At 40.9% G+C, this 25,701-nt stretch overlaps 1 protein-coding gene and 1 long non-coding RNA gene across 2 annotated transcripts in view; both read right to left on the reverse strand.

Moving 5' to 3' along the window:
• Positions 1-2,531: 2,531 nt before the first annotated feature.
• Positions 2,532-9,384, reverse strand: LOC108882033 (homeobox protein orthopedia B-like). Its single transcript, XM_018674262.2, is given in 4 exon segments — positions 2,532-3,727; positions 3,729-3,962; positions 6,684-7,078; positions 7,416-9,384. Coding segments are annotated over 4 exon segments (936 nt in total). The 5' UTR covers positions 7,453-9,384; the 3' UTR covers positions 2,532-3,457.
• A 246-nt stretch (positions 9,385-9,630) lies between these two features.
• Positions 9,631-25,701, reverse strand: part of LOC127143163 (uncharacterized) — a 48,382-nt gene continuing 32,311 nt past the window's right edge. Inside the window, exon 3 of the long non-coding RNA XR_007814397.1 lies at positions 9,631-12,366. This is a non-coding gene — a long non-coding RNA (uncharacterized LOC127143163). The remainder of the gene's footprint in view (positions 12,367-25,701) is intronic.

The following is a 25,701-nucleotide window of genomic DNA, read 5'->3' on the forward strand; positions in this document are numbered from 1 at the left end:
ATTTTCAATTATCTCTAGGTTTTCCCTGGTGAGTTACTTATGCTTTCTTCCACTCTGTAAAACAATAGTGTGGCCTGGTCATTGTATCAATCTGTAAATGTAATCACAGCGTGAACCAGTGTTATGCTGCTGTTTGGCACACTCCTAAACAGCCTGAAAAATTATATAAAGAAATTTTTTTTTTTTTTACTGTATGTTAGAAAACTTCAGGCTATTTTATTCAAGCTAATTGGGTATAACAGAAACATAGGGTTTGACACACACACACACACACACACACACACACACACAAATGTGAAAGCACAGAGAGGAATAAATGAATTTTTCAGGGTCTTGACTTGGGTTGGTATTTTCAATAATTCAGTAAATTACTGCAAACAAATTTATGTTAATAGAAAAGGTGGGAACCAACTGTTTAATATGGGAAAAGTAATATACTTTTGTTAATTATGATTAATCCTTTGTTTAACCCCCCTGCATTGTTACAGAAACTCCAATTATAAGTTTACAGGCAGTGGGACTGCTTATGGTAATGCCATATCTCATCAATTACCATCCCGTGACCGTAAATTGGCCTCAGCGCTGACAACGAGATGAGGTTAACACGCTGATTAATTTGAGCTGCTGTGATTTCAGGCTCAAGTTGACACTTATAATCTTTGACACAGACAGTGAGGTCCGCTCACTTTCATAATGGAAAAATTTTATTTACTTCTTTCGGTGCTGCGTGTGAGTTTATAGACATTACATTTCACATCAGGATAATTTGAAATTAGAGTAACGCAAACAAGGTGAGTTTTTCTTATTACAGAGCTGATGGGCAAGTAATGATGAATTTTAAATAAATGTCAAATGATCAAAAGGGTGTAAAAGCTAAACTGCTTAATACTGTTTATCCGTAATGTCTGTCTCTTATGACATGCATGTAATGTAGTAAACACTATACAAGCCAGGCCTAATAATAAATCAGAAATAATGAAAACATGCCAGTTTACCAACTGCGGGATGGCAGTATGTCAGTTCAGATTCATAAATAGAAGATTGTGTTTGCCATGGCTACAAAATATTTAATATTTTTTAATATTCCTACTATAATAACTGTAAGTATACTGAGCAGTAAAACACAGGTTTAGGTGCAGGTTGTGTGAAACGGAAGAATATTCTATGTTTTTAAAACTTTTTTCCTAAGAAGTAGTCCTATAGGAAACGCCCATATCCACGTTTTATTATTTCTTTATTTAAGTAATATTTTGCTCATCACTTTGTTATGGTACTTGCTGGCAGATGTGGGACAGCTGTTTGTGTTGCATTAAAAAAAACACATCAACACTTCATAGGTAATGCATTGTGGATCAGACTGTGCACAATTCTGAGCTCTGTGCTGGAGGTCTGCATAACACCTCTGGTAAATCGGCTCAGAGTGTATTACTGCATTTTCATTTTCTAAAGAAAAACTATTCTAAAATGAGGTCAGTACCGCAGGAATGTTTGGTTTTCAGACACACACCGTTCATTTCTTTAATTAGAATTGCGTAAAAAACATTGTGAAAGTTATACACTGACTTAAACTCGGAGATTATTACTGTAAACCACACTTAATGAAACCATAGTTTTGCTGGTTGGGCTAAATTGCTATTTGGCAACCACCCAAGAGCAAATGGTTCTGTAGGCTACCTATGCTATGATTTCTAATGCAGTGTATACAGGAGCCGCCTGCAAATGCTGCACACCAGACTAGTGTGACCCAGATACTGGATGACTGGCATATATATAATTGTTGGATTACTGATAAGTGACTGCTAAAATCTGATGGAACTTCACTTGGTTTAATTTTTCTGTAGAAGTCCTATGGGATCTAGGCGTTTTTTTTCCCATTTCATTTTCATCTCCCCTGCCATTTCCATCACAATCCCAATCGAATATGATAATAAATTTCAGTTTTGTTGCAACTAGTGGTCGATGTTGTCATTTCTATTTCGAGAGCTACAGCATCATAGCATCCAACGTTGGCCTAAAAAGGCAAGCTATAGAAACTGGGCTGGTATATACTGCTGGTATATACTGTTGACACAGACACACACACACATCCCTGTGATCCCTCCTGTTTTGTTACAGTCCATCCAGTCTGCTCAGTGGGATGACCGTCATGGTTAAAAGCAATGACCGTCACATCACACCACTGACATCTTTACCGCTTCTGTCTGCCACCACGGGACCAGTCACCCTTCATAAACCCTTTACCCTGTCACCTCCAACACTGTAAAAAAAAAAAAAAAAAAAAAAGCCTCAATAGGTCACAGCAGTGACCACAAACAATAGAAGTTTGTGCAACAAAATGATATCTTTGAATACAGCTGCCAAGCCTGCCATATACTACAAGATTGGTCAAATGTATCATCATAATTCAACAGTTAGTTTTCACGTATAATCCAAATAGCCTGAACTAAATTCCTACACAATAAGTTTTTTTTAAAAACGCTACAGTATAACATATTCTTCAAACACAATAGTAATTAGAATATCAGTTCAACTTTAATGGAGACACGAATCATTCTTGTTTTGACATTCTTGAAAATTACTTTTATTTGTTTGTCATTTTTAAATTGGTACAAACCCGTCAATGTGGTGCATTGCGATGTAAGATCAAACATTTAAGAAATGTGTCAAGTAATAGCACATACAATAAGTTAAAACATGTCACAAAAAAGACCAGCGGGTACATAGCAAGAATGTTTTATCTACACAAAACATCCTAAAACAGAGTAGGCCTACTGAGAGATCATTGTATTTTTTTTCTTCTCCTCTTTAGATTTGTGCTCCCGTCTCATGCAGACGAGACAGAGGTCGCCTCGAAAAGTACCTGTTCGATCTGAGTGGGAACCATTTTCTCCTTAAATTATCCAAGCGTTTAAATCCACATGCACGGTGCATGCCTGAGACTCAGTTCAATAGGCCCACCTACAGTATGGTGCGTGTGTGGTAGGCTGTTACCAAAATGTATACCCAATCTTATAAATAACCGTTTGACATAACACAACTTCACCTGAACACATTAACATGTGTGCGTAAAGACACACTCAATGAAAACGTAAATACGACGATTGTTTGGCTCTCAGTAATTAGGGCCTATAGTCTAGAGATCATTACAATAGTATTTATCATCAATAGTCGATAAAATCCTTTTGAATTAACAAGATAAATAACCCCAAACCCAAGTTATTATTTTTTTCCTCCATTTGTCCATCAGTGTTGTCCTTTTCTTTTTGTCATTATGTCTAGATGAAGTGACACACAGTCTCCATTTTCTCACATTTCAGGCCTGATTAGCTCGCTCGTTCTCTCGTGTTGATCTAAATAGCAGAAAATAAAAACAGAAAAAAGAGCCGCAGGATGGGGCTGGGAGGGGGGACTTAGGAGGAGAGGGGGTGCAGTGGCAGGTTGTTTTTGGAAAAAGTCACTAAGTGAAACTCATGGACACTGTGTGCTCCAGCGCTTTGCGCCGCAGTGACGCGATGCTTGTCCCTCTCCACATGTCACTGTCCGGGGAACTACACAGCTGCGGGGAGCCCGATACGTTCGTGGGGCCGGAGAGAGAGGCCGACATTCCGGGGAAAGGCGTCTGGTAGAGGTGGGACTGCAGACCGGAGCCGTTGGATGACAGGCCGTTGGAGAGACCCATGGAGTTTGGTGGCGGGCCCGGGCCCAGGCTGCACTGTGACAGAGACTGCTGCCATGCCCGGCTGGCGACCCAGGGCGGGCGGCAGCTGCAGCTGGGAGACCCCCGGCATCCCCGTGGCCCAGCGAGAGTCGTTGGCGTGGAAAGAGCACAGGCTGTTCTCCATGGCGGCCGCGGCAGAGAACTGTGGCAGGCCCGGTGTTGGGAGCAGCGTCCCCGGGGCGCGGAAAACATTGGTGGTCTTCTTCCTTTTCTTCCACTTAGCGCGTCTGTTCTGAAACCAAACCTGCACGCAGGGAAACAGGACCATGAGCCATCTGAATGACAGACTGACGACCATATGTCTGCGGCAGCGTCAGGTTATATTACATCATCACATGGGCAGCAAGGTGGATACTGGAAGCATGTCCCTACAGTATGTGTTAGTGTAACCACTGGAGAAAAACAGCCTACTTTTACGCACGATAATCTGACTAAAATCCTGCCACACCTCAGACAAGCTTTAGGGCTGTAAGAGGACATATGGGTCTTTATCATATTTGTACAGGCAGAAAAGCTATATATTATTCTTTATTCTATGCCATAGCAGCAGTGTCCTTGAGCAACACAAATTCTCTAGCAGCCCTGGGGCCTGGTTTGAATCGAACCCTTTATTGTCTGACCTGCTGTGCTGGAGTAAAATTAATTAACAGGAAGTTAATGTAGACCTTCTTTAACTGGCTCACTGCACTATCCGAATAGGCCGAGCTTTGATGGGTTTCTGACCAAAAACCCATTGATGTAATCCCTAAAATTTACAATCTGAAATTAACACACATAACAAGAGAAGCCTCTCAAAAGAAGTTTTTTTAATCAATACTAACCATTCGGCTGCTGTCTACATATTATCATGTGTTTCACGTGTCATGTGTTTATCATGGGTTTGGAATTTCATTGTGAATAAAGCACAATACGGCCCATAGAAAGCGCTTTGTGTAAAAACGTAGCAATCACAGGGGGTTTTATTATTGGCGTTCCGCAGCAGTGGGCCGAACAATTTATCTTTCTAACATCTTATTTACAAACAGATTAACTGAAAATTGCCCTAAATATTGTGTGGACCTAAATACAAATGGCCCGCATTACTGTACACAATCTACGTGAAAATAAAATCTGCCCATCCACACACGCGCGCTCGAGATAGTGAGAATCACATACACACCAACCCACATTCACTGCTTTTAAAAAAAAAAAAAAAAAAAAAAAAAAAAACGCACGCGCGTCCCAATCGAGCTTTATAAAGATTTCATCATCCTCGGGTGTGATTAATGCGCGCGCGAGGCTGTGAGTCGATGCCTTCGTATTAAAAAGTGAAATCTCGCTCTCATTCCGCTCAGCCATCCGTGAAACGTCGCCCAAACCCATTACACTCGGGGGGAAAGAAAATGCAATTTCTCATTCCATTAAAAAAGTACAATATATTCTTGAGTCCTATTAAGACGTCGCTGATAGAGCATTTTAAAGGGAGAGGCTGCGGAGGCACGCACGCGGACCAACACGCCCACTGAAGCCTGCACCTGCACGGCCTGCACTAATGTTTACCAACAGCCAGCAGGAGCCGAGCTGCACTGAGCGGCTGGGATCCTGCACTGGATGGAATAAAGAATTGATTATTAAGGTGACTAATGATTGTAGAGCTTTTATTGCTTTCAGTGGGATAATTTGCATGAATTTCACATCACTGGTTAATAACCCGTTCACTGTTATAAATAAGACTGAAACTGGTTGATAATGTGTTTGGTTTATTAGAGCCTGGTATTGTCCTGCATGCTTGTTCAAAAACAAGCACTGTATGTATTAACCAGTATGAATTGTTAAAAAGTTATTTCATGTTCAGTTTCAATACAAATAATTATTTTTTTATGATGATTTTAACTGATGTCATCACTATGAGCAAAGCTATGTTTAAAAAAAAGTGTCACACACTCCCATCTTGATAATGTTGTGAAAAAGGAGAGTCATATTTTGTAAATTCCTGAAGACGTACTTGGGCAGTTTGTTTTTTTTTTGTCCAGCTTAACTCCCTATATTTGTAATTTTTAATGATAATTATCAAAACCTTAATCCCACCTATGTCATTCTGTGCAATTGTTGTAGGTCCAAATTTCAAAACTGCACGAAACAAGTTTTTAAAAAATCAGGCAAATGTAAAGGAAGAAACGAACAACGATCACAACTCCAATTTCAATATTTCATATTTCTGACTCTATGAGCACCGAGTTCCTGCTCGCTGTCCGCAGATGGGAAGTGTTTCAGCACCTTGGACAGAGGATTTGTATATTCGATACTGCCTCTTACTATCAGGCTAAACTTGAACAAATCATGGAATATTGTAATTACATAATTTAATTAAAATAGGCTTGAACCGGTATATTTTCTAAAACAATTGCTACTAGAATATCAGAACACAGCGCATCTACCCTTCATCTTTTTATGCACAGTGCTTCTTCATTTAAGGCAGGGTGTAGTATCGTTTTATATATGAACCTAAAAAAGAGAAACTTTAAATATAAGTGACTCTATTACATTAATGACAATCTACACAACAGTACACGTTAAGTTATAGGTTGAGGTAACTTAGGCTGCATCAGTGGAGTCAGTCCACTGGTTTTAGCTTTGACTTTCTAGGTATTTGCACCCAAAACTTAAAACATAGTCGCCAAAGAATTCCTGAGGACACCACTGACAAATAACTGAAAATACATTATGGTAAATGAAAATTTACTAATTGCAGAGAGGACCAAACTATATTTTACAAACGCCCAGGGGGGACATTGGTCCTGAATCCATTTCTGATATGAATTGAGGCATTTTTTCCTCACTGCCTTCCTGGGTGGATTTAAATGATGATTTTTGGACGTTTGCATCGCGCTGAAAAACCCTATAAGACCAAATGTGGACGCAAAGCCACACCCTGACATATCACGCCAGTGTTTGCAATCTGAATCAACGCTGCACAAGTGTTTACCTGAACTCTGGACTCAGTGAGGCCGATCCTCAGCGCCAGTTCTTCCCTCATGAAGATGTCAGGGTAGTGGGTTTTGGCGAAGCTGCGCTCCAGCTCGTTGAGCTGCGCCGGGGTGAAGCGCGTCCGGTGCCGTTTCTGTTTCTGCTGGCTGGCGGACTGACCGGAGCTCTGCTGCGGTTGCTGCTGCTGCTTCTCCTGCTCCTTCCCGTTCACGGGCATGCCGGCGGAGTTGGATCCCACAGTGGCGATGTCTTCGCCCGGCAGGAGGGTGGTCCCCTCTACTGAGTCTGAACCAGGGGCCATGTCTCCCGGATGCCCCTGGTCTGGCACCCCACCTCCCAGCCGGCACTTGAGAGCCTCTCGGTGTCCGAGTAACTCTGCAGCATCCTTCATCCCTGAGAGGATGAGGAGGAGAGAGGCTTAGAGTAAATACACGGCGAATCTTAAAGCGTAGCATCTTTAAATGAGCGTCTTTGTTTGAGAAAAGCAGTGGATTAATTTACAGACATGTAACAATGAAGACAATAAAGCTAGAGTCATAATTTTATACCGTAATTTTTACTGTCAGATCATTCCTGATAAATAACTGTAAAGAAATGCTTCTACCAACGATAAACCACTTAGCTGTTAACACAATTAACTACACAGTCTATTTATCACTTCAAAAGGTTAAACAAGAAGTTGAAATCTTACACTGGAGTTTAGGGCCGGAGTTTAGTGATGATAACTCACCGAGCCGAGCATCCAGGAGGTCGGCGTGAGAGAGCATCGCGTACCGCTCCAGGGCGAAATGCGCTCCAAAAAAATCCTACAACTTTGGAACAATTTAAAAAGTATATATCGTCTAAATGAACGAAAATTCGGTTTGTGGTTAAAAAAGGAGGTCCCTTGCATTATAATGTACTTTAGAGCGATGGGGAGGCGCTTATTAGTTGAAAGAACCCGTGAGCTTCCTCAAATAAGAGCCAATCAGAGCGGGAGCTTGGAAATGTCAGCGACGTGACTCCCTCCCTCTTTTTTTTCCTTTTTTTCTCTTCTCTCTCTCTCCCTCTCCACAAATACGCACGCACGCACGCAGGCACGCGCGCGCACAGACCCAAACGCGCACGAAACCACTACAATTCAATTCAATCCTCTGCCATTCCGTCCTCTGATTTATTAGCTTTTCATGCTCAAATTATTCCACGTTAAACATCTTAATGTGTTTGTTTAATCTCATATAGCCTGTGCCATGACAGGACTCCCGTTCGGAGAGATACACATGTAAAATACCGGAGGTGAGCTCATGCAAAGGCTTGTTTTATTTTGCTCGGGGAGCTTATGTCTATTTGAGCCAGAAAATGTATCATCATTAAATAATTATCCATATCCAAATCTCTGTTTTCAAACGTCAATAAACCTGTTTACAAAGAGTAACCCTGTTTCAGAAAGGGGGGGATTCATTTCCCAAATTGACGAAATAATCCTTCAATTTAAACAGTCTTTGTGTATTTTTTTTTTTTAAATGGTTTTACTATTGAGAAGAATAGTAGGTTGGGTGTGTTCTGTACAGTTCACAGTGTGGGCTTTGGTCATCAAAGAAAAAAAATGTAGGCGATGGGAAGCCTTATAATGCCAGGCCTCTTCTCAGCACCTCAGAGCCCCACTTCCCTCCCCGTCCTTGGATCACAAACAAAACGAATATCGCTCCCATTCCCCCATGGCAGGTGATTTGTGGAAACAAATCGAGGAAATAAATAAATAAACGAGTACAGATGGATTTAAGCTCTGTTAGTGATCGGCCGCTTTAACTCACATCGACTTTTCATCAGCACGGGCGCAATTAAAGGTATTTAGGCCTGTTTGGTTCAAACAAAATCAGACGTGGTAGACCCTAAACGATTGTGCCCCTTTAGCAGTGGTCCATAAGTAGGTCTATTATACAATTAACAGGACAGTCATTGATCTGCGCTCTTACTTCTCCAGACAGTGCTGGTTAGAGAGGGCTCTTGGCAGATGTCAGGGTGAGCCTGGTGAATAGACCACCGCCTGGGACTAAATGGGTTTCTTTGCAGCCGCACAAAGGAAGCGTCCGAGCGAGGACTCCCGTCTCTCCTCCTGCGCCACATGGAGGCAGCTCATCTTTTATGCTCCTCCACCGCAATCTGCCGGGACGCAGGGAAGTAGCCTATATGTGGCACAGCGTGAAAACTTAAGGAAATGGACTGGTGCATGGTCCACTGAGATGAGGAAAGCTGTGACCAGCTCCCGAAGGTTCAGGATAAGCAATCAGCAGCAGCAGAAACAGAAGGCTCGATTCGTTTGATTCAGACTTGTAGACAAGGAGAGAGGAGAGGGACCGTCTGTGTTGGGAGTTGTAAGGCCAACCATTGCGTTTGTGAAGGGCTTGAGGCAGGAGACACGGTCTGTATGCTCTGGAAAGTTGTTTGATTTCCAGTTACTGTGAGCAAGAAGACAATCCATGTAACATTTTTAAAATCTAAATTTTAGAAATGAACTCAGACCATGAGGGTCGTAGATCATTTTAATTTTAGCTACATCAGGCTATTAGCTTTTGTTCCACAAAGTGTGCATTCATAAATGAAAAATGTGTGATACTATCTAATAAATTTCGAATTAAGTAAATGTAATAATAAATTACATTCATTTAATTCAAATTCAGGATTATCTTGATGCCATTATTCAAGTTATCTGGGACTAATTTTATTTAAAAAATGTTAATTAAAAAAATTAATGAGCATACCAAATACGAATGCAATTATTATTATCATTATTGTAATAATGATAATAATAATAAATATTTTTTTTATTTCTGTTTTTTTTCCTGTAGAAAGATAAACAGAAAATAATAAGATCTTGATTTAAGATATACTACTACTACTAATACTACTATTAATAATAACAGTAATAATAATAATAATAATAATATTAGATTGGTAGCTATGATTTTAAAACAGAAAGCTTCATTCAGAATTATTCATATGGACGTCCTGTTTACATAAGTTAAGCCACGTGTCAAAATCAAAAGGTTGTAGTTATTTTAGCCCACTGCCTGATAAATATTGATGTCGTGATGCGTTGCAGCGAAAACAGCCCGGATAGCAGATATCCCCTCAGCTGTCCGATCCTCAGCCTGTAACTTATTGCTGTAATAAGAGGAACCCACTTGAAATGGGTCTATGTCTCACTCAGCCTCCCTAACTGGACCACATCAATCTTCCCCAGTAAAAACACACTCACATACAATCCTCCCGGGTTAATGCGGCGCATCTGAGTGCGGAACGGCTGTTTACACGCGAGGAGACACTTTTAATGGAAGCGCACCAAAAACAAATGCAATTTTGTAGAGCAATTTCAAAGATCAAGAATTCCGTGTCCACCCTCTCCGCGCTTTTTTAGCAATCAAACTGCGTTAAATCCATTGCTCATATGGGCCTTTGCAGAACAGGTTAGAATAATACAAGTAACACAAGGCAGACGCAGGGATGAGATCCTTTACACCACAACCAAATTGTAACATGGACCAGTAGGCGAACTGGTTGTTTCTTATGTTCAGGCCTATTGCTTCGCCTCGTAGGCATCTGCATTCACTCAGTTATAGAAATCTAAAAGGAAAATCGATTTTCCATCTGCAGAAACGACTCTCTAACAAATCACACTGTAGTTTTGTGCAGGTGGTTTGATGACAGTCGGAGGAATAAGGAGCGGACCAATAGGTACGTTGCATCCGAGATGCAGAGAGACGCGAGGGTGGAGAGCCGCAGACAGGCAAACCCATTAGAGGCTTCCCTCTTCGGCCACCCAGCCTGGCTGCAACACCCCGCGCATCTCATGCCCCAATTAGGCCCGCTGCCCTCCGCCTGGTCTCCGTTACTGCGTGATCTGGTGCACAGAGCGGTAATCACGGCTTCAAATAAAATAATCAGCAAAGAAGAGCGATTTCCTTAATGAGGAAGAAGAGGCGTGTGTCACGGAGAGGGTGGTGTGGTGGCGGCGAGAGGGAGTACGTGCGTACGTGCGTGCGTGCGTGTGTGTGTGTGTGTGTGTGTGTGTGTGTGTGGTTGGTGGTAGTTTGGTGGGGGGTTATTAAAACAGCAATGAAAGTGACAATAGGTGCCATTAAGACAATGGTGTTTTGTCTCAACAGCTTTAAAAATGTCTCATTACTTCTGCTGTCAAAAGTTGACCTCATGCTCAGGTCGTCTATTCTTAGGATGCTGGGATCGTCTGTAATTAACAGACACAGACTGTGTGAACGGCCTCAGGTTACGTGGTTCATCAACATTAAGTTCAGCATATCATGCTAGTCAAAATTAAACGTAAAGGTGGAATGTTTCAACAAGTTTAGTGAGTTCAATATCCCAGAGGAAAAGTACATTCATGAATACACTGAGTCACTTTCCAAACTATGTTATACTGGCCTCATTGGTACTGAGGTTTTTGGAGGAGAATTAGGTGGTTTGTTTGCTGTTAAGCCAATAACGCCTCCAAAAGCCTCAACTTTAACTTCACTACTACCCTACACATCAGAAACACACGACTGCACTTAGGCTCTCAACAGAACCAGGATGGTTCTGGTTGTTCTGCTTTCTTCAATCCATCAGCTGGAAATGTTTCATTAAAAAACAGTCAAATTGTGTCCTCAGTATTATTACCCCTCTGCAGGTGAATGTTAAAAAAAAATGCCTCTTAAAACTAAGTGCTTAATAAAACTGTGCCATGTTGTGATGATTTAATGAACAGCTTGCTCTCCACAAAGAGACCATAAATATTGACCACTCAGCTAAAATTCCCTTGATTGACTAAGAGGCTTTAACGTCTGATTAGTTGCCTAATTGACTAAAAGGTGGCGGCCCTAAACATCACACATAGAGTCACTGCAAGTCCCAAAGAGAGAAGGCTAGTGGAGCTGCTGGTGGCTTACAATCACAACAGTAAACATGCATGTACAAATTATGGATGCCTACAGTGTATAAGTTATCACATATCATCCACTAAAACTCAAAGGAGGTGGACCTGCCAATATATATTGTGCCAAAAAATCCAATTAAGATAATTTATTTCTTAATAAAATGATTTGTGGATTAACACATTTCTACCCCCTTTAAAATCCATGTAAAAATGTGGTGATCAATTTGAAATTAAAACCGTTTTCCCCTCTTTCTGAAAACGGACATTTTGGAAATACAAGGGTTTAGGGACAACAGCAAAATAAATCTTCTTTGAAATCTGTTTTGACAGTTTATTGGCTGAGAGGTTTGCAGCACAACTCTGATAAAAGCTTGATTCCACTTGATCACGAGCCCTGTATGTTTTCATTATTTCTCACCGCTGGCAGCCGTGTAAAGCAGTGTCGCTTGAATGTGCTTTTTCTCTGTGTTAATTTAATTTCTATGCATAAATACTCTAATTTTTTTAATTAATCGTATCTTAACTTAATCACATTTAAAACAGAAGCAAAATATTTAACTAACAAGGTTAGAGCATTAAGCATAGCCTGTAATCTTTTGTATTTACAGCCTGACCTCTGTCAATTAGGCTCCTCCAGCTGTCCACAGATGTAATTCCTTCTCCTCCCAGACACCTTGACTTTCCCTCCAGTTCTGCTCCAGCTATTAGAATATGTTCTTTCTTAAGTCCGGTCATTAGTTAGGTCCATTACTGTGGCTCCATCATTAGGAAGCTGTAATGCATCATTGAAGGTAATGAGTGTCTTACATTACAGGTGCCAGTGAGCCTCAGACACACTGAACCCTCTTTTACACTGCAGCCTGACAACAACTCCAGTTTTAGTCATTTTAACCTGTGAGAGTAAAGGTGATGGTGGCTTAAAACAGGTTATAACCAATGGTAATGTAATATTTAAAGAGGTATGAAAGCTTTTATTCACACAACAATACCAAAGATGCTTTGTTAGAGGGAATTCGATAAAGTAAAACATCACTGTTTGTGATTTAATAGTTGCAGATGGTGAGAATAACTTGTGATTATTCTTGTGGCAAACACATGTACCGCACATATATCCTCACACACACTCATGCTCCTAAAATACCAGATAAAGGGGAGGACTTGGGTCAGTAGTGTTCCTGAGTAGCTTGAAATTAGAAACATGTGCTGGTAATTATCAGACTGCAGCAAAGCCACATCATGCAATTTAATGCCTCAGCAAATTAAAGAATAAATGGGATCAGTCTCTTTGACCTTGCTCACTCTGACTTGCCGAACTTGATCTACCTGATACTTGAAGTGTGTGGCTCACTCACTCTGAGGCTTATATAGGCACACGCACACACGCATACACACACACACACATACATACACAGGAGGGCCAATATACTGTAGAAAGAGAGAGGGAGAGATATGGTACATGTGCATGTAAACGCACATCCCAAAGATGAGCTCCGGCTGATTGTGTGATGATAGGGACGCTGTGAAGGCAATGCAGTAAAACCTATAAAATAAAAGGCGAAAGCACGCACACGCACACACGCGCACACACACACTTGTTGTATTGCTGTTGTCGCCGCCCATCACACCTCGCAGCTTCCTCGTGTTTTCCAGTGCGTTTACTAACCCAGCCAGTTCAGCTCGTCTCTCACTTCACAAATCCCCACACTTTCCCATCCATCCATTCTCTTTATCATCCTCTCCTCGTCTCCTCCCCCCTCTCTCTCTCTCTCTCCCTCTCTTTCGCCCCCCCTCCACTCCGCCACATTTCTGCTGCTTCTCTGCTAAACACGGCGCACTACCCCTCCCAAGATTAATTGATCATCAATTTAGCTCTAATTTGGACCAAGTCAGCTGGTAAATGGGGCAGTTTTCCCTGATTGTTAGTGAAATGTGTGCAAGTACATTGATAAATTTTGATTATTTATCAATTACAACCAAATGAACTAAATCTATTGAATAAATTCTAGCCTGATTGCCATAATAGAGTTTGAAAATATGGCTATTGATAATGATTCCGGCTAATAGTCTTTTCCGGCCGTGGTTGCCGGCTTGTCGGAATGACAACACAAAACTCATTTTTCACAGAATCATCTGAGTGAGTGCGAGGCCGATCTTTCATTAATCAGTCACATTACGGAGCTGATACGCCGTAATACGCGACGCTTTCCTCAGAAAGACTCAAACACTTTGTCATATTTTATGTCAATTACCAGTCATTTCGTTGTGTTCCATCAAGACATCTTGTAATAGTTAACATATGCTAAGGTAAAGCTCCCCTGTCCCGCCCTCCGGGAGTTCCACCAGAGGATGCCGTGTCTGTTGTTTTTTTTTTTTTTTTTTTGAAAAGGGGTTTGCAGACAGGGGCTGATGATGAAATGGGCCCTGCGCTTAATTTCTTATTTTCCTGAAGCCGAAGGCGTTTATGGGAAGGGTGGAGCACGGGCTTTTTTTTTTTTTTTTTTTTAAATGGACCTGCCACCGTGTTTTCCCAAAGTTAATGGAAAAGCAGCTTGCTGGAAAATAGGAGAGGGAAAAATTGGAATTAGGTTCAGAGGCTTTCACACACAATAACAAGGGATAACTGTGAGCTACGGGCCTATTTCCACACAGACATACTAATTAGTGCCGTCATTTTCTCACAGCCTCGCGCTATTAAGTAAAAGTGATCTTTTTAGTTTTTTATTTATAATTTTATCAGAAAGGTGTGTGACACGATTGCACGGCCTGAAAGTGTATTTTAAAAATAAACCAAAATGCCATTAAATAAAATCCATGTAGAAAGAGTAGCATGAAATATTGTTCCGTATACTGCTCAGTGAACTAAACTGATTCCATATTAAATGCGTCTTACGTTAGCCCTCTCCAGCCTGACCCCGGTGGGAGACAGGAAGGAGCTGAAATAACTGCGATATCAGCCTTCCTTTTTAATCAACGATATGAGCCCCTCTGCACCAATCATGGCTGCTGGAAGCAACTTAATGATCAGCATTTAGACTGGGCAGGTAAACCGCCGCGCTATGGAGCCAACACAGGGGCCAACTGCAGGTGAATTAACCCAGTCCAGATCTAATATGCTGGTGTCAGCTCTGGTTAGCGCGTGGCTAACTGTGGCCTGTATTGGCAGTGGCATAGCATCCAACATTGTCTCCCTCATATGCCAGCAGGCAGCTATCTATAATCGATGGCCACTTTTAATTGGACAGGCTGTCTGTTAGTGGACACCGAAGGTTGTGCAGGAGTGGGGGGTGGGGGCAGCACTGTATTTACTACATGGTTATTGTGGATAAATAGGTCGGGAACGTTGGAGGTTTTCTCTATAAAAAGCCAATCAGTGCTTCTGTTGTTGCATGACAGTCAATTATATTTGAGAATTTCACACAGTGACCCTTAAAAATTTAGTAAGTCACAAATTCTGTGATAAGCATGAAATGCTATAGACTGAAATATCAATATTCAGCAATCAAAATGCACACACACACACACACACACACACACACACACACACACACACATATATATATATATATATATATATGATCCAAACTAGGCACTGAATAACCGTTATCTGATAACACATTTCATCATTGATAAACTACTGGAAAGGCAAGGATCTTATATTAACTCTGTAAACAAATAAGACAATTCAACAGTTTACTGTCTTACAGGCAACTAGATAATTGTTTCCCATTGTAGCCAGTGCTACAAAAATAAAGAAACTTTAAATGTCATTTAAGCCTAATTGAAGTGAGTGGACCAATTATACCCAAACACGACTAACTCCTCAAAAAATATAGGATGACTGGTGTGGTGCAAGATATGGAATCAATAAGGTTAGACAGAAATATCTTCACTAATGTGGTCAGTAAATGAAATCAGCCGCCATTAGCCTCATTTCTATGGAGGCAAGGGGGGTCAGAGAAGAGGAGAAATGTGAATTAATTCTCCCTAAGCCGGAACGACCTACTGATGCTGGGTTGAAAGGCTTTTCATTCCGTATCCACATACTATTCATTATTTCCAAAATGAACTCCGCAGAGGTAGGCTGCGCTGCCTTGACTAATAGGCCTAAGTGACTTTTCCTTTATTTCGCCTCTTGAGGTGCGAGAGCCTGGGCACGATTAAAAATATCACCCTGCGGGCCTCGTATGAGTTTAAGATTGGGTTACGTGTTATTGGGAGTAGCTAAAGTACCATCTGATGAACACTGCCTTAACTGTCCTTTCTCATTTCTCCCTCACGATTGATGATTGTTACCCCCGGTGCCAAGCTTCTGGTCTGCTCGATTTTTCTTTCTTTCTTTTTTATTATTAGGGCACTATTTTTAAAGCAGCGGACTGCCAGTGCTGTGAGTACAGGCTGGAAGCAGGAGACGGAGGGCCACCGGTGGACATGCTGCTTTTGGCGCAGCCTCTAATTGATATTGAGCGAGCTGCTGGTGAGGAGCGCACAGGGCCACTGCTGGCTAATCTATGCTTTAATCAGCGTGTGTAATGAGAGTGGCGGCACGCTCAGAGAGAAGAGAGACTTACAAGCAACGTCTGTCGGGGTCCGGGGGAAAAATATTGGGTCTAATTGTCGTGATTAAAGAAAACTAGAAGACACTGAGCTTTTTGTTTGTTAGCGGGAGAAGGTGTGAGGGACTCGGGTTTCCTTCAGCACCACCTGAGCTGAGCCCTCGGGCGCTGTCCAAGGTGCTGAAGCTGTGGACGCCAGAGTTCACGCAGGTAACTCAAACGCGGGGCCCGTAACCCACCAACTATATGCGTTTGTATTTCTGCTTAAATCTAAACAAATTCTGGCAATTATTGTGTCCATACTTTACGAGAACCTGATCACAATTCTGGTGAGGTAAGCCAATTAGCGGACGAGGCTGCTATTGTAACGGAACAATCCGTACCGAAGGGAGAGGGAGGATGAGAGGCAGGAGGAAGGCAGGCCGCAGACTGAATAGCAAGCGGAACATTAGTAGAGGTGTGTGTGGGAACACTGTCAGGCAATTAACAGGGCATTAGAGATGACGCACACACACATACACAGTCTCACACGCATACGCACACGTAGCCGTGCGTGCGCACACACATACACGTGCTTCTACACATCAGATGACGTAGCCTGCTTTCCCACATATGCACGAGCAGAGCTGTTGCATATACACACTTGTGCGAGTGGTCAGAAAAATAGAAACTCCAGTAAAATGTAACGCAGTAACAAATCATTTACATTTGTGTTAGCTGTAATTCTTGATTGTTGTTGACACGGTGTAACACGTGTTGATTTAAGTGGTGATTTGTGTTATGTTGGATTTCATAACATTTCATTACGTAAGTTTGTAATGATTTTGCTACACACAGGTCTAAAGGTATGAATCACTGGAGTAAACTTTAACATGATGCAGTCCGGCACAGAGAGAGACTTTGAAATGTAGTAGTTTCAACAATAACTCGAGATTTTGAGAATTGATTGCATGCCATCGCACAGGTGTTTCTATTTTTCTGGTCATTCAGTGTATGATGGACAGACAGAGAGAAATAAAGGGAGAGGTAGAGAGAGTGAAACCAAACAGCACAGGGCAGCCGATCGCCATTTTACACCCAGAGCCTCAGCAAAGCTGTCTGACAGTCTGCCTGCAGCTGAGATTAGCCTCATCTATCCGGTGTCAGTGACGGTCGTGTCCAGAAAATCACAGCATAAACGGGTCTGCCTGAGGTGTGAGTGTTTGTGTGTGTAGAGGAGAGAGAGAGAGAGAGAGAGAGAGAGAGAGAGAGAGAGAGAGAGAGAGAGAGGTCAACTGATTACTCATACAAACAGACTGAAATTGACTGCGGTGCCGTGGGAATGTGCGGGGAGGTGAGGGAAGGATGGAGGGATGAATTGGGTTTTTCCATGTGACAGAAACAGAGCACACCTCAGTCTTCCCCCGGCCGGGTCCACTTCCCGTCCCTGGTGCCAACATTTTGTCCTTTCATCAATCACACCCTGCGTGGATTTACACACAGTATATGAACAAAGCACTCACTCAGACGCACAGTCTTGTTTTCTTTTTGTATAAATAAACAGCGCTGGTGATGTGTAAGCATAGCCTTCATTTCAGATTGAAAGCTAGTTTTTATTATCACATAACTGAAGAGGGGACGACCCCCCCCCCCAACAAAATAAGATATCCACCAGCCCACAAAAGTGACAACTTCTAACACAATGATTGATAGCACAAACCGGAGAGAAATCATGGCACTTTTTAAAGGTTGGGAGACATCTGGAATCATTGGCTGACAAAGTGATTACACTTGCAACAAAGTGGATCCTGTAAATTTAAGAGATATGACTGATGAACCTTGGTGGTTGTTGTTATAAACGATACTGTATTTGAATCTCCTTATTTATCGTCTTATTTAACTGCAATCACTCGCAAAATGAAGCGACTACTGGGAAATCTGAAATTAGACCACATCCTGTGAATGTAATCTAATTTAAAAAAAACTAACACACATTTGATTAAACAAGTGTTTTAAAATGTTATTACTCTCTTGTCGTTTTAATTGACAAATCCAAACCTGCAGAAATAAGTCGTGCATATTTGAAACATATTGTAGCCTATTTGCTTATATTTCTTTTTATTTATTTCTAACATTTTTCCTAAATAAATTGCAAAGCAAACATTGGAGCGTTTTCTCTCTGTGTCTGTGCTCCTCCATTTGTAAAATATCCGGAGGGACGGAGAAATGGAGATATCAAGAGCGATCATATTTATGAGGCTTTCTGACAAATAGGCGCAGTTACGCTCCGCCGGCGCACTGCCTGTTTACATAGACCAGCTCCATCTCAGCGCCAGGCGTTTATGGACCGTGTACGTGACGTGTGTATTGACGTGCGTGTGTACGCGTGTGTATGAACGTGCGAATGTGTGTGCGTCGTCCACAGGCGGCCTTGTGACCTTGACTAGGGTCACCTGTGAGGAAGTGATACATCCCGGAGAGACGGAAGACAAACCAGAGCTCTGTGGAGGCAGACAGCTCCAGTAAACCTTTCCAGCCTGTGAAGCCGCTGAAGTTTTGAAGGTGACTGCGCGATTCTCCCTCGTGCATTAGGAAATGCCAACGTCCTGTATGCACCCTGCCTCTCCTGGGTTCCCCTTGCGCTCTAACTGCCTATTATGGCTCATATTAGAACGACCCGGAGTTATTTCCTATACAAATAAAGTGCCTTTGAAAGAGATTAGAGAAATATGTATGAATTTCGGCTTAATTTATTTGATCATTCCACATTACAAAGCAGCGTAGTGCTCAAATGTGATAACAAGTTTTCAGTTCCTTTCATTATGTAAGAGAAATTAGACCTCGATAGGATTTCACTGGGGCGCGGTGGTTCCTCGGATGAAATGTAATTTGTGGGGAGAATTTGTTGTATCTGTCACAAATATTCCCAATTAGCTGCGTAATTATTTGAGGGTTTCTGCAATTACGGCTTAAACCGGTAAATTTGAAGCTGTGGCTGTCCCTAATTGGTCTAGATTTGATATTTTGCATATTTGCATAATGAGGAAATTGGGAGGAAATTGTGTTCATCCATTTGTGAAGAATTCTATGAATTTTATGAATCTGAAAGCCATCCCCCCTTGCGGTCGGTGACTTTGCCTCAGCTCCCAGAGGAAGCAGAGGGGGGCGGGGGCGGGGGCGCGCAGGGCACGGTCACGTCTCCACGTGCGCTCCAGACGCGCTCAGGGTGAACGCGGGAGCTTTACAGTAAGTCTGCAGGAAATGTTGCAGGAGTCCTCCCGTTATAAATACATTGGTATGAAAAAAAAATGGTTAATATTATTTTGATTGATGTTAGCCTCAACAAATAAAAGCACAACATCACTGCAGTGGGATGTATAGGAATATACATTTGTGATGAAAGCTGTGTAATGGCATTTGCTTTATGCCTCTATTTGCTGATTTATTAAACATGGGCAGAAGAGCTGTGGTTATCTTTTTCATTTTCCATCAGTTAACAAACAATACGCCTGTATGGGTTTTATTAAGAAGCCTTTGATTTTGTCATTAGGTTTATATTAGATAATTCATCCAGATTGGTCTGTGAGACTTAATTATGCATTATCACAGTGTGCTGATTGATATTGAGAAAGCTAAGTGTTCTATGTAATTGGTAATAAAGAAGGTAATTTTAGAAATTTGTCCAATCAGTAATGATTATGAGCCTGTGAGTAGGTAATGATGTTAACCCTAGTTGCCTCTTACACAGCCCACCTCTAGCATATCAAATATTAAATATAATAAGCTCTACAGAAAGAGGAAATACCCTGTTCACACACATTAGCATTATTAGAAAATTCATTGTTTCTAAAGTTAATGTAAATTTACAAAATTAGTTCAAGAGGCCAAACCTAAGATACCTCACCTTTTCACGTGTGATACAATATTACATGAAGGAGCCACCTGATAATGGTGGTGGTGGAGTGTGTGTCCTCTTCATGTAAGGGCTTTAGCCCACTGAGAGCCGTATATCAGAAAGCAGTAAAAGAGGGACGCTAAGAGCACTGATGAATGTCTGAGAGATAGATGTGTTAAGTGACCTTGGTACATTACACTCTCCTTCAAAGCCAGGGCAATGAAGATTAGTATAGTCTTACCTTGCCACGCCAAGTGTGTATATGTGTGTTTGTGGTCTTTAGGCTGTGTCTTAGACTCACTTTTCCAAGGCAATCCAAATTTTGTGACTGTGTCTACAGGCCTTGTGCTTGTCAGCTGTTTCCCCCCCCCCCACCCATTTTTTTCCTTTTTGTAAACACATTTGTAAATGTGTGGAAGTGTGCTTACATTTTACATGTGCTTATTGCTTTAAAATGAAGTGCACCTATAGATTATATTAATTATCAATTAACCTGCTGGTTTTTTTCCTCAGTCATTTGATTATTATTTGTTTGATGTCAAATAATATGGGAAATATACTCATCAAATTCATTTCTCAGAGGTCAAATTGGTGTCTTCAAATGTCTTTTTTTGTGCAACCAACAGTTTAACATCAAAATATATTCAATCGATAATGATATAAACCAGAGAAAAGCAGCAAATCATACTTTTGAAAGTCTGGAACTGGAGAATGTTATGCATATCTGCTTCATAGATGACTGAAAGATTAAATGATTATCAAAATAAATGTGGATTAATTTTCTGCCCAATCAACTGATTGCTACAGTTCTGTTTTTAATGTTAAAAGAGTGTTTTTTCTTTTCATCTTAATTTCAGGATTATACAAGAAATTCCCTCAAAGCTATGGTTGATTTTTGTAGTTCATGAAAAGGTGATGTAAACAGTGATTAGCCAGCAGTTGCTATTTGTAGATCTGAATACTGTTCTTAAAGACAGAAAGATTTGTCTGTCGGCCTGAATTACTGCAACTGTGGTTTTTATTAAGAGGGAAGAAAGCAAGCCAAAAACAAACACAATCACACTGATTTATGGGAGGGGTATCACACAAAATATCCTTCTTTAATATTCACAGGCAGCTCATAAAATAGGCTGCATAATAATTTCACCATTTCATGGGATATTAGACCATAATGACCACAGTCCACCCCTCTACACCCCACAGCCCTACAGGCTACACACACATACAGATATACACCTCAACCCCTGGGCAGGCCAGTGTCGGGGCTAATTTATAGGTGAAAATGAAAGGCGAGCTTAATGTAATGGCTCCTTACAGCCGTGAGATATTATTCGCACCATCACTCCATGGGTTCAGAAAGAGGAAGATTCTGAAACTAGAAGGAATGTGGATTAAAGTAGGGAGCAGGTCAAGTGAGAGAGGGAGCGAGGGGGAGATAGAGACTAAACAGGGATACAGGGATTGGAGAGCTCACAGCACACACGAGTTTTTTTTGTTTTTTTTTTCCTGGGGAAAAAACAACAGCAGCCATGAATGTGTTCCCAATGAATCTACAACTACAAGCCTGAACAAATAGAATCACACACACACACAAACACAGCAGCAACAACAGCAGCAGCAGCAGCTGAAACTGGCGTATTCTACTCTTTGAGTTAATGGGAATAAAATACCTCAGTGGATGAGTGCAGATGTGTTTGATACAAATAGTCATTTTCCTATTTGCTGCCTCATTGGGCATGATGAATGATGGAAGTCAGGGAGGCGGTGTGATAAATGGCAGCACCTTGGCTCTACTGCATGGCCTATTGATTCTCCTTCTTTATTACCCCTCCAACCCAGCTGGCTGCTCTGCCCCCCCCCCCCCCACACACACACACACAGGCACACACATGCACACACATGCATGCAGTGCTTGCAGTAGAAACAAACACACAAGTGCATGCAGCCATGTGCTCAGTGAATACACACACACACAAAGCATGCAACACATGCACATTTGGAGGAACACAGAGCAAGGGAAAGTGATGAGAGGCAGTGAGAAAAAGAGGCAAAGAGAAAGTAATAGGAGGTTGGAGGAAGGGTGAAGAGAGCAAAGCAGAAATGTGTTTTCATATTTATGGTTTAACAAAGCCATGAGATGGTTGGCTCAGATGGAAATTTGCATTCAGAGGTGGAGATACAAAGTTAAGAAAAAAGTAAAAATGTAAAATAGAGAAAATCAAAACACACAGATGACTCAATTAAAAGTGTTTTGTGAAGTCGAGTCAATCGTCCTGAAAGTGTTTGGTTCATTTATAAATTCCAAGCTGTCAAAGACTGGATAGTTTGATGAGGGATTGGCCTGTGTGTACAATGCCATCAGTCACACAGACAAAGCGGGCAGAATAAATCAGTGATATGACCATCTACTGAGCTCTTCATCATGAGCTAATGAGGATAATATCCTCCTCTGCACAGGAACATCCAAGCAGATTTCCAGTAGACAATCAGACAAGTCCGGACAACAGTCACCGTCTCTGCTGAATGTACTGTACTGAAAATACTCACACGCACATACTGTCAAGCAAGGTGGTGTGGCGTTTGAGGAGCAATGACAGGCGTATTCTGTGTGACAACGTGTGCAGAGGTGAGCCAAAGGAACTACTTCCTTTTGGACAGCAGGAAGTGACACAGGTCAGAGGGAATGAGGCTCGACGTAGCTGAGTGAGAGATAAGGCCTGTCAAAGACGAACAAGGGAAATGTCTCTATCATCACTGTCATAACAAAAGCAGACTTAGTCTTCCTTTATCCCCCCGAACAGAGAGATCAACCCACCGCTGACCTCTTAGACTTCAATTTACCTGCTGCATCTCCTTGACCTTGAACCACAGAGATAATAATTCAGGGTCTCGGGCTGGTGATGAATGGTTTGTGTTCATGTGTGCATGTGCATGTGTCTTTGTGTGTGTGTTCATATCTAATTCACAAAAGGAAGAATAAAAAATGGAGAGGCTGCATGCTAGGGATTAAAGCAAACACATCCATAAATACAGAGCTGTTATGTGTTTGATTAATACAGAAAGTCAGCAATTAAGATCATCTTTGTTCCATTAGGCTGCAGAATAATGTAATATTCTTTTGTTTTGTAGCCTTTATTCAGCGTTTACATTATCTTGCCATTAATCTTCCAATTTTCTGATCAAACTGATTATGCAATTGGTTAAATGTAGTGTGTGTTTATTGCATTCAGTGTCTTTTAGTACCACTTTCTAATGAGGGACTTTTTTATAAAGGGTTTATAAGCAGTAACTCGTTTTGACTTTAAATGAATAATTTACTATTACTACAGATCACTCAAAAGCTGGTTGGTGTATATCCTTTCTATTTGTAATTAATGTTATGTACATTACTGTTATATATATATGAAAATGTTACTTGAGTAAAAGGTAAGAAAGTATTAAGATCTACTTAAAGTATCAGAAATAAAACTAGACTACTCATGATGTTAAAAAAGGGCCCTATGAGTATTTTTCTATTCTATATTAAATAATATAATTATTATTATTGATGCATTTGTGTGTGAGCAGAATTTTATTGTTATTGTTGGTTGACATGGAGCTGATTTTAACCTACTGTTGGTAGGGTTATCTGCATCATAACATTTTAAGCTCATCATATGGTTTGCGTGTGATTTTAGAACTTTTAAATAAATGAAATAAGTGAAGTAAAAAGTAAACAATTTTCCTCTGAATTATAATCGAGTAAGAGGAAGTATGAGGCAGCAGGAAATGGAAATACTCAAGTTAAGTGTAAGTTACACTCCACGATGGAATTTAAGAGCTAAAAATAAGTCTACAATATATTTATTGACCATTAATAAAGCAATTTGTTACTTATAACTTGTAATGAACCCTATATATATGGTGCCCAATTATATAGGCCTATTTCTTTTTCACTTAACTTTGCCCCTCACCCCCGTACACAATATTTTGAATCTTTTTTGGATATACAGTATGTACAAAGTACGTGACGATATAAGTTGACACAGCTTAGTGAGGTCAGTTCACCCACATTTTAAGCTGATTGCGTTTTTTGCATACGTGTGTGTGTGTGTGTGTGTGTGTGTGTGTGGGCACCATGGGCATATGCATGTACACGTGCAGGCTTGATGGCTTCAACCTCACGCTCCCTGCTTTAAAAGTCCATTTGGACTCCTGCCTACAATCACCTTCTCGTCATCACTGTGGTAACGGAGCCAGGCCTAATTAGTATGCATTATCAATTAACAAACTTAATAGCCGGCAGATTGATTAGATCCTCAGTTATAGGGGCAGAACTCAGGCGAAACACGGAATGAAAAATAATCATACACAGGCTTTCGTGCTTTCTCTCTCTCTCTCTCTCTCACTCACACACAGCTACACACACACGCACAGCAGCAGCTCACTAACCTTCTCCTCCTCCTCACTTGTGTAATTACTGTATGCATATGGCGGTGAGTGGATTGGGAATGAGGCAGTGTGAGGTTTTAAATAAACCTTCAGCTTATAATGAGTCAGGCCGCCATGGCTAGTTTAGCTCTGATTGTGCTCCACTCTAATGAATGACAAACCTTCTCCACTGCACATGTATGCACATATACACACACAAACATGGAAGCTGTTTAACTGTGTATCAATACAATTAAGACGTGCAGTGTGTGGAGAGACGTATAAAGTGCATCTTTCACTCCCACATACATCCACACATTTAGCATGCACACACACACACACACACAGACATAGACACTCAAACTCATACCCACACACACTGAGAATGTAATCAGGCGTTAGGTTTACCCTCCTATCAGTCTAATGGAGGTTAATGAATGATTAGGTCTAATAATTTTAGAGTGGAGCTCTAGCTTAGCCACACGATGCATCAAACGCTAAACAGAGTGAGATCAACAACAGAGTGAGAGCGTCAGCAACAAGAAACAATTATCAGTGTTGTGATGGTGACATGAATGCAAAAGAGAAAATGTCAAAAATGCAAGGGAAACATGATAATAAAATTTTGAATCACAACATCTTTTAAAATTTCACTTTTAAACCTTGATCGCTGCTTGTGCTGTCCATGGTGCTGAAACACAGTTCAAAGCTGCAACTACAGTGAAAACATTCTGCTTCTGTTTTGTGTTCTCTGTTCAAATAAACTAATATATAAGTTTGAAACAAAGGCACAAACAAGGAATCAGACTGTAGCTTATTGACCAACTTACTGTTACCAATTTGCAACTTTCAATTTCATTTTCTTTGTTTAGGTAAAATAAAATAATACGGATATTTTTTCTTAAAATGTCAACAGGTGACATTCTGATTTAGAATGTACACATTTCAGGTCAGAGAGAGGTCAAATTTACCATTCAGCATAAACAAAATTAATTAAAACTAAATTTAAAATAATATCTATTTTTGCTGGAATAACCAGACTGAATTGGACCTGACTTCAGGCTTCATATTGTCACTGGGAATCTGAATAATCTTTGAGAGATGAAGGAAAACAATAGTTCTGACATCAAAACATACTGAAGCAATCTCTACAACACAAGCCAGGTATGTTTAAAAAAAAAAAAAAATTATATATATATATATATATATATATATATATATATATATATATATATATAGTATATATATATATATATATATATATATATAT

Source organism: Lates calcarifer, linkage group LG13, assembly GCF_001640805.2.
Source record: "Lates calcarifer isolate ASB-BC8 linkage group LG13, TLL_Latcal_v3, whole genome shotgun sequence".
In the NCBI taxonomy this organism is placed as follows: domain Eukaryota; kingdom Metazoa; phylum Chordata; class Actinopteri; family Centropomidae; genus Lates; species Lates calcarifer.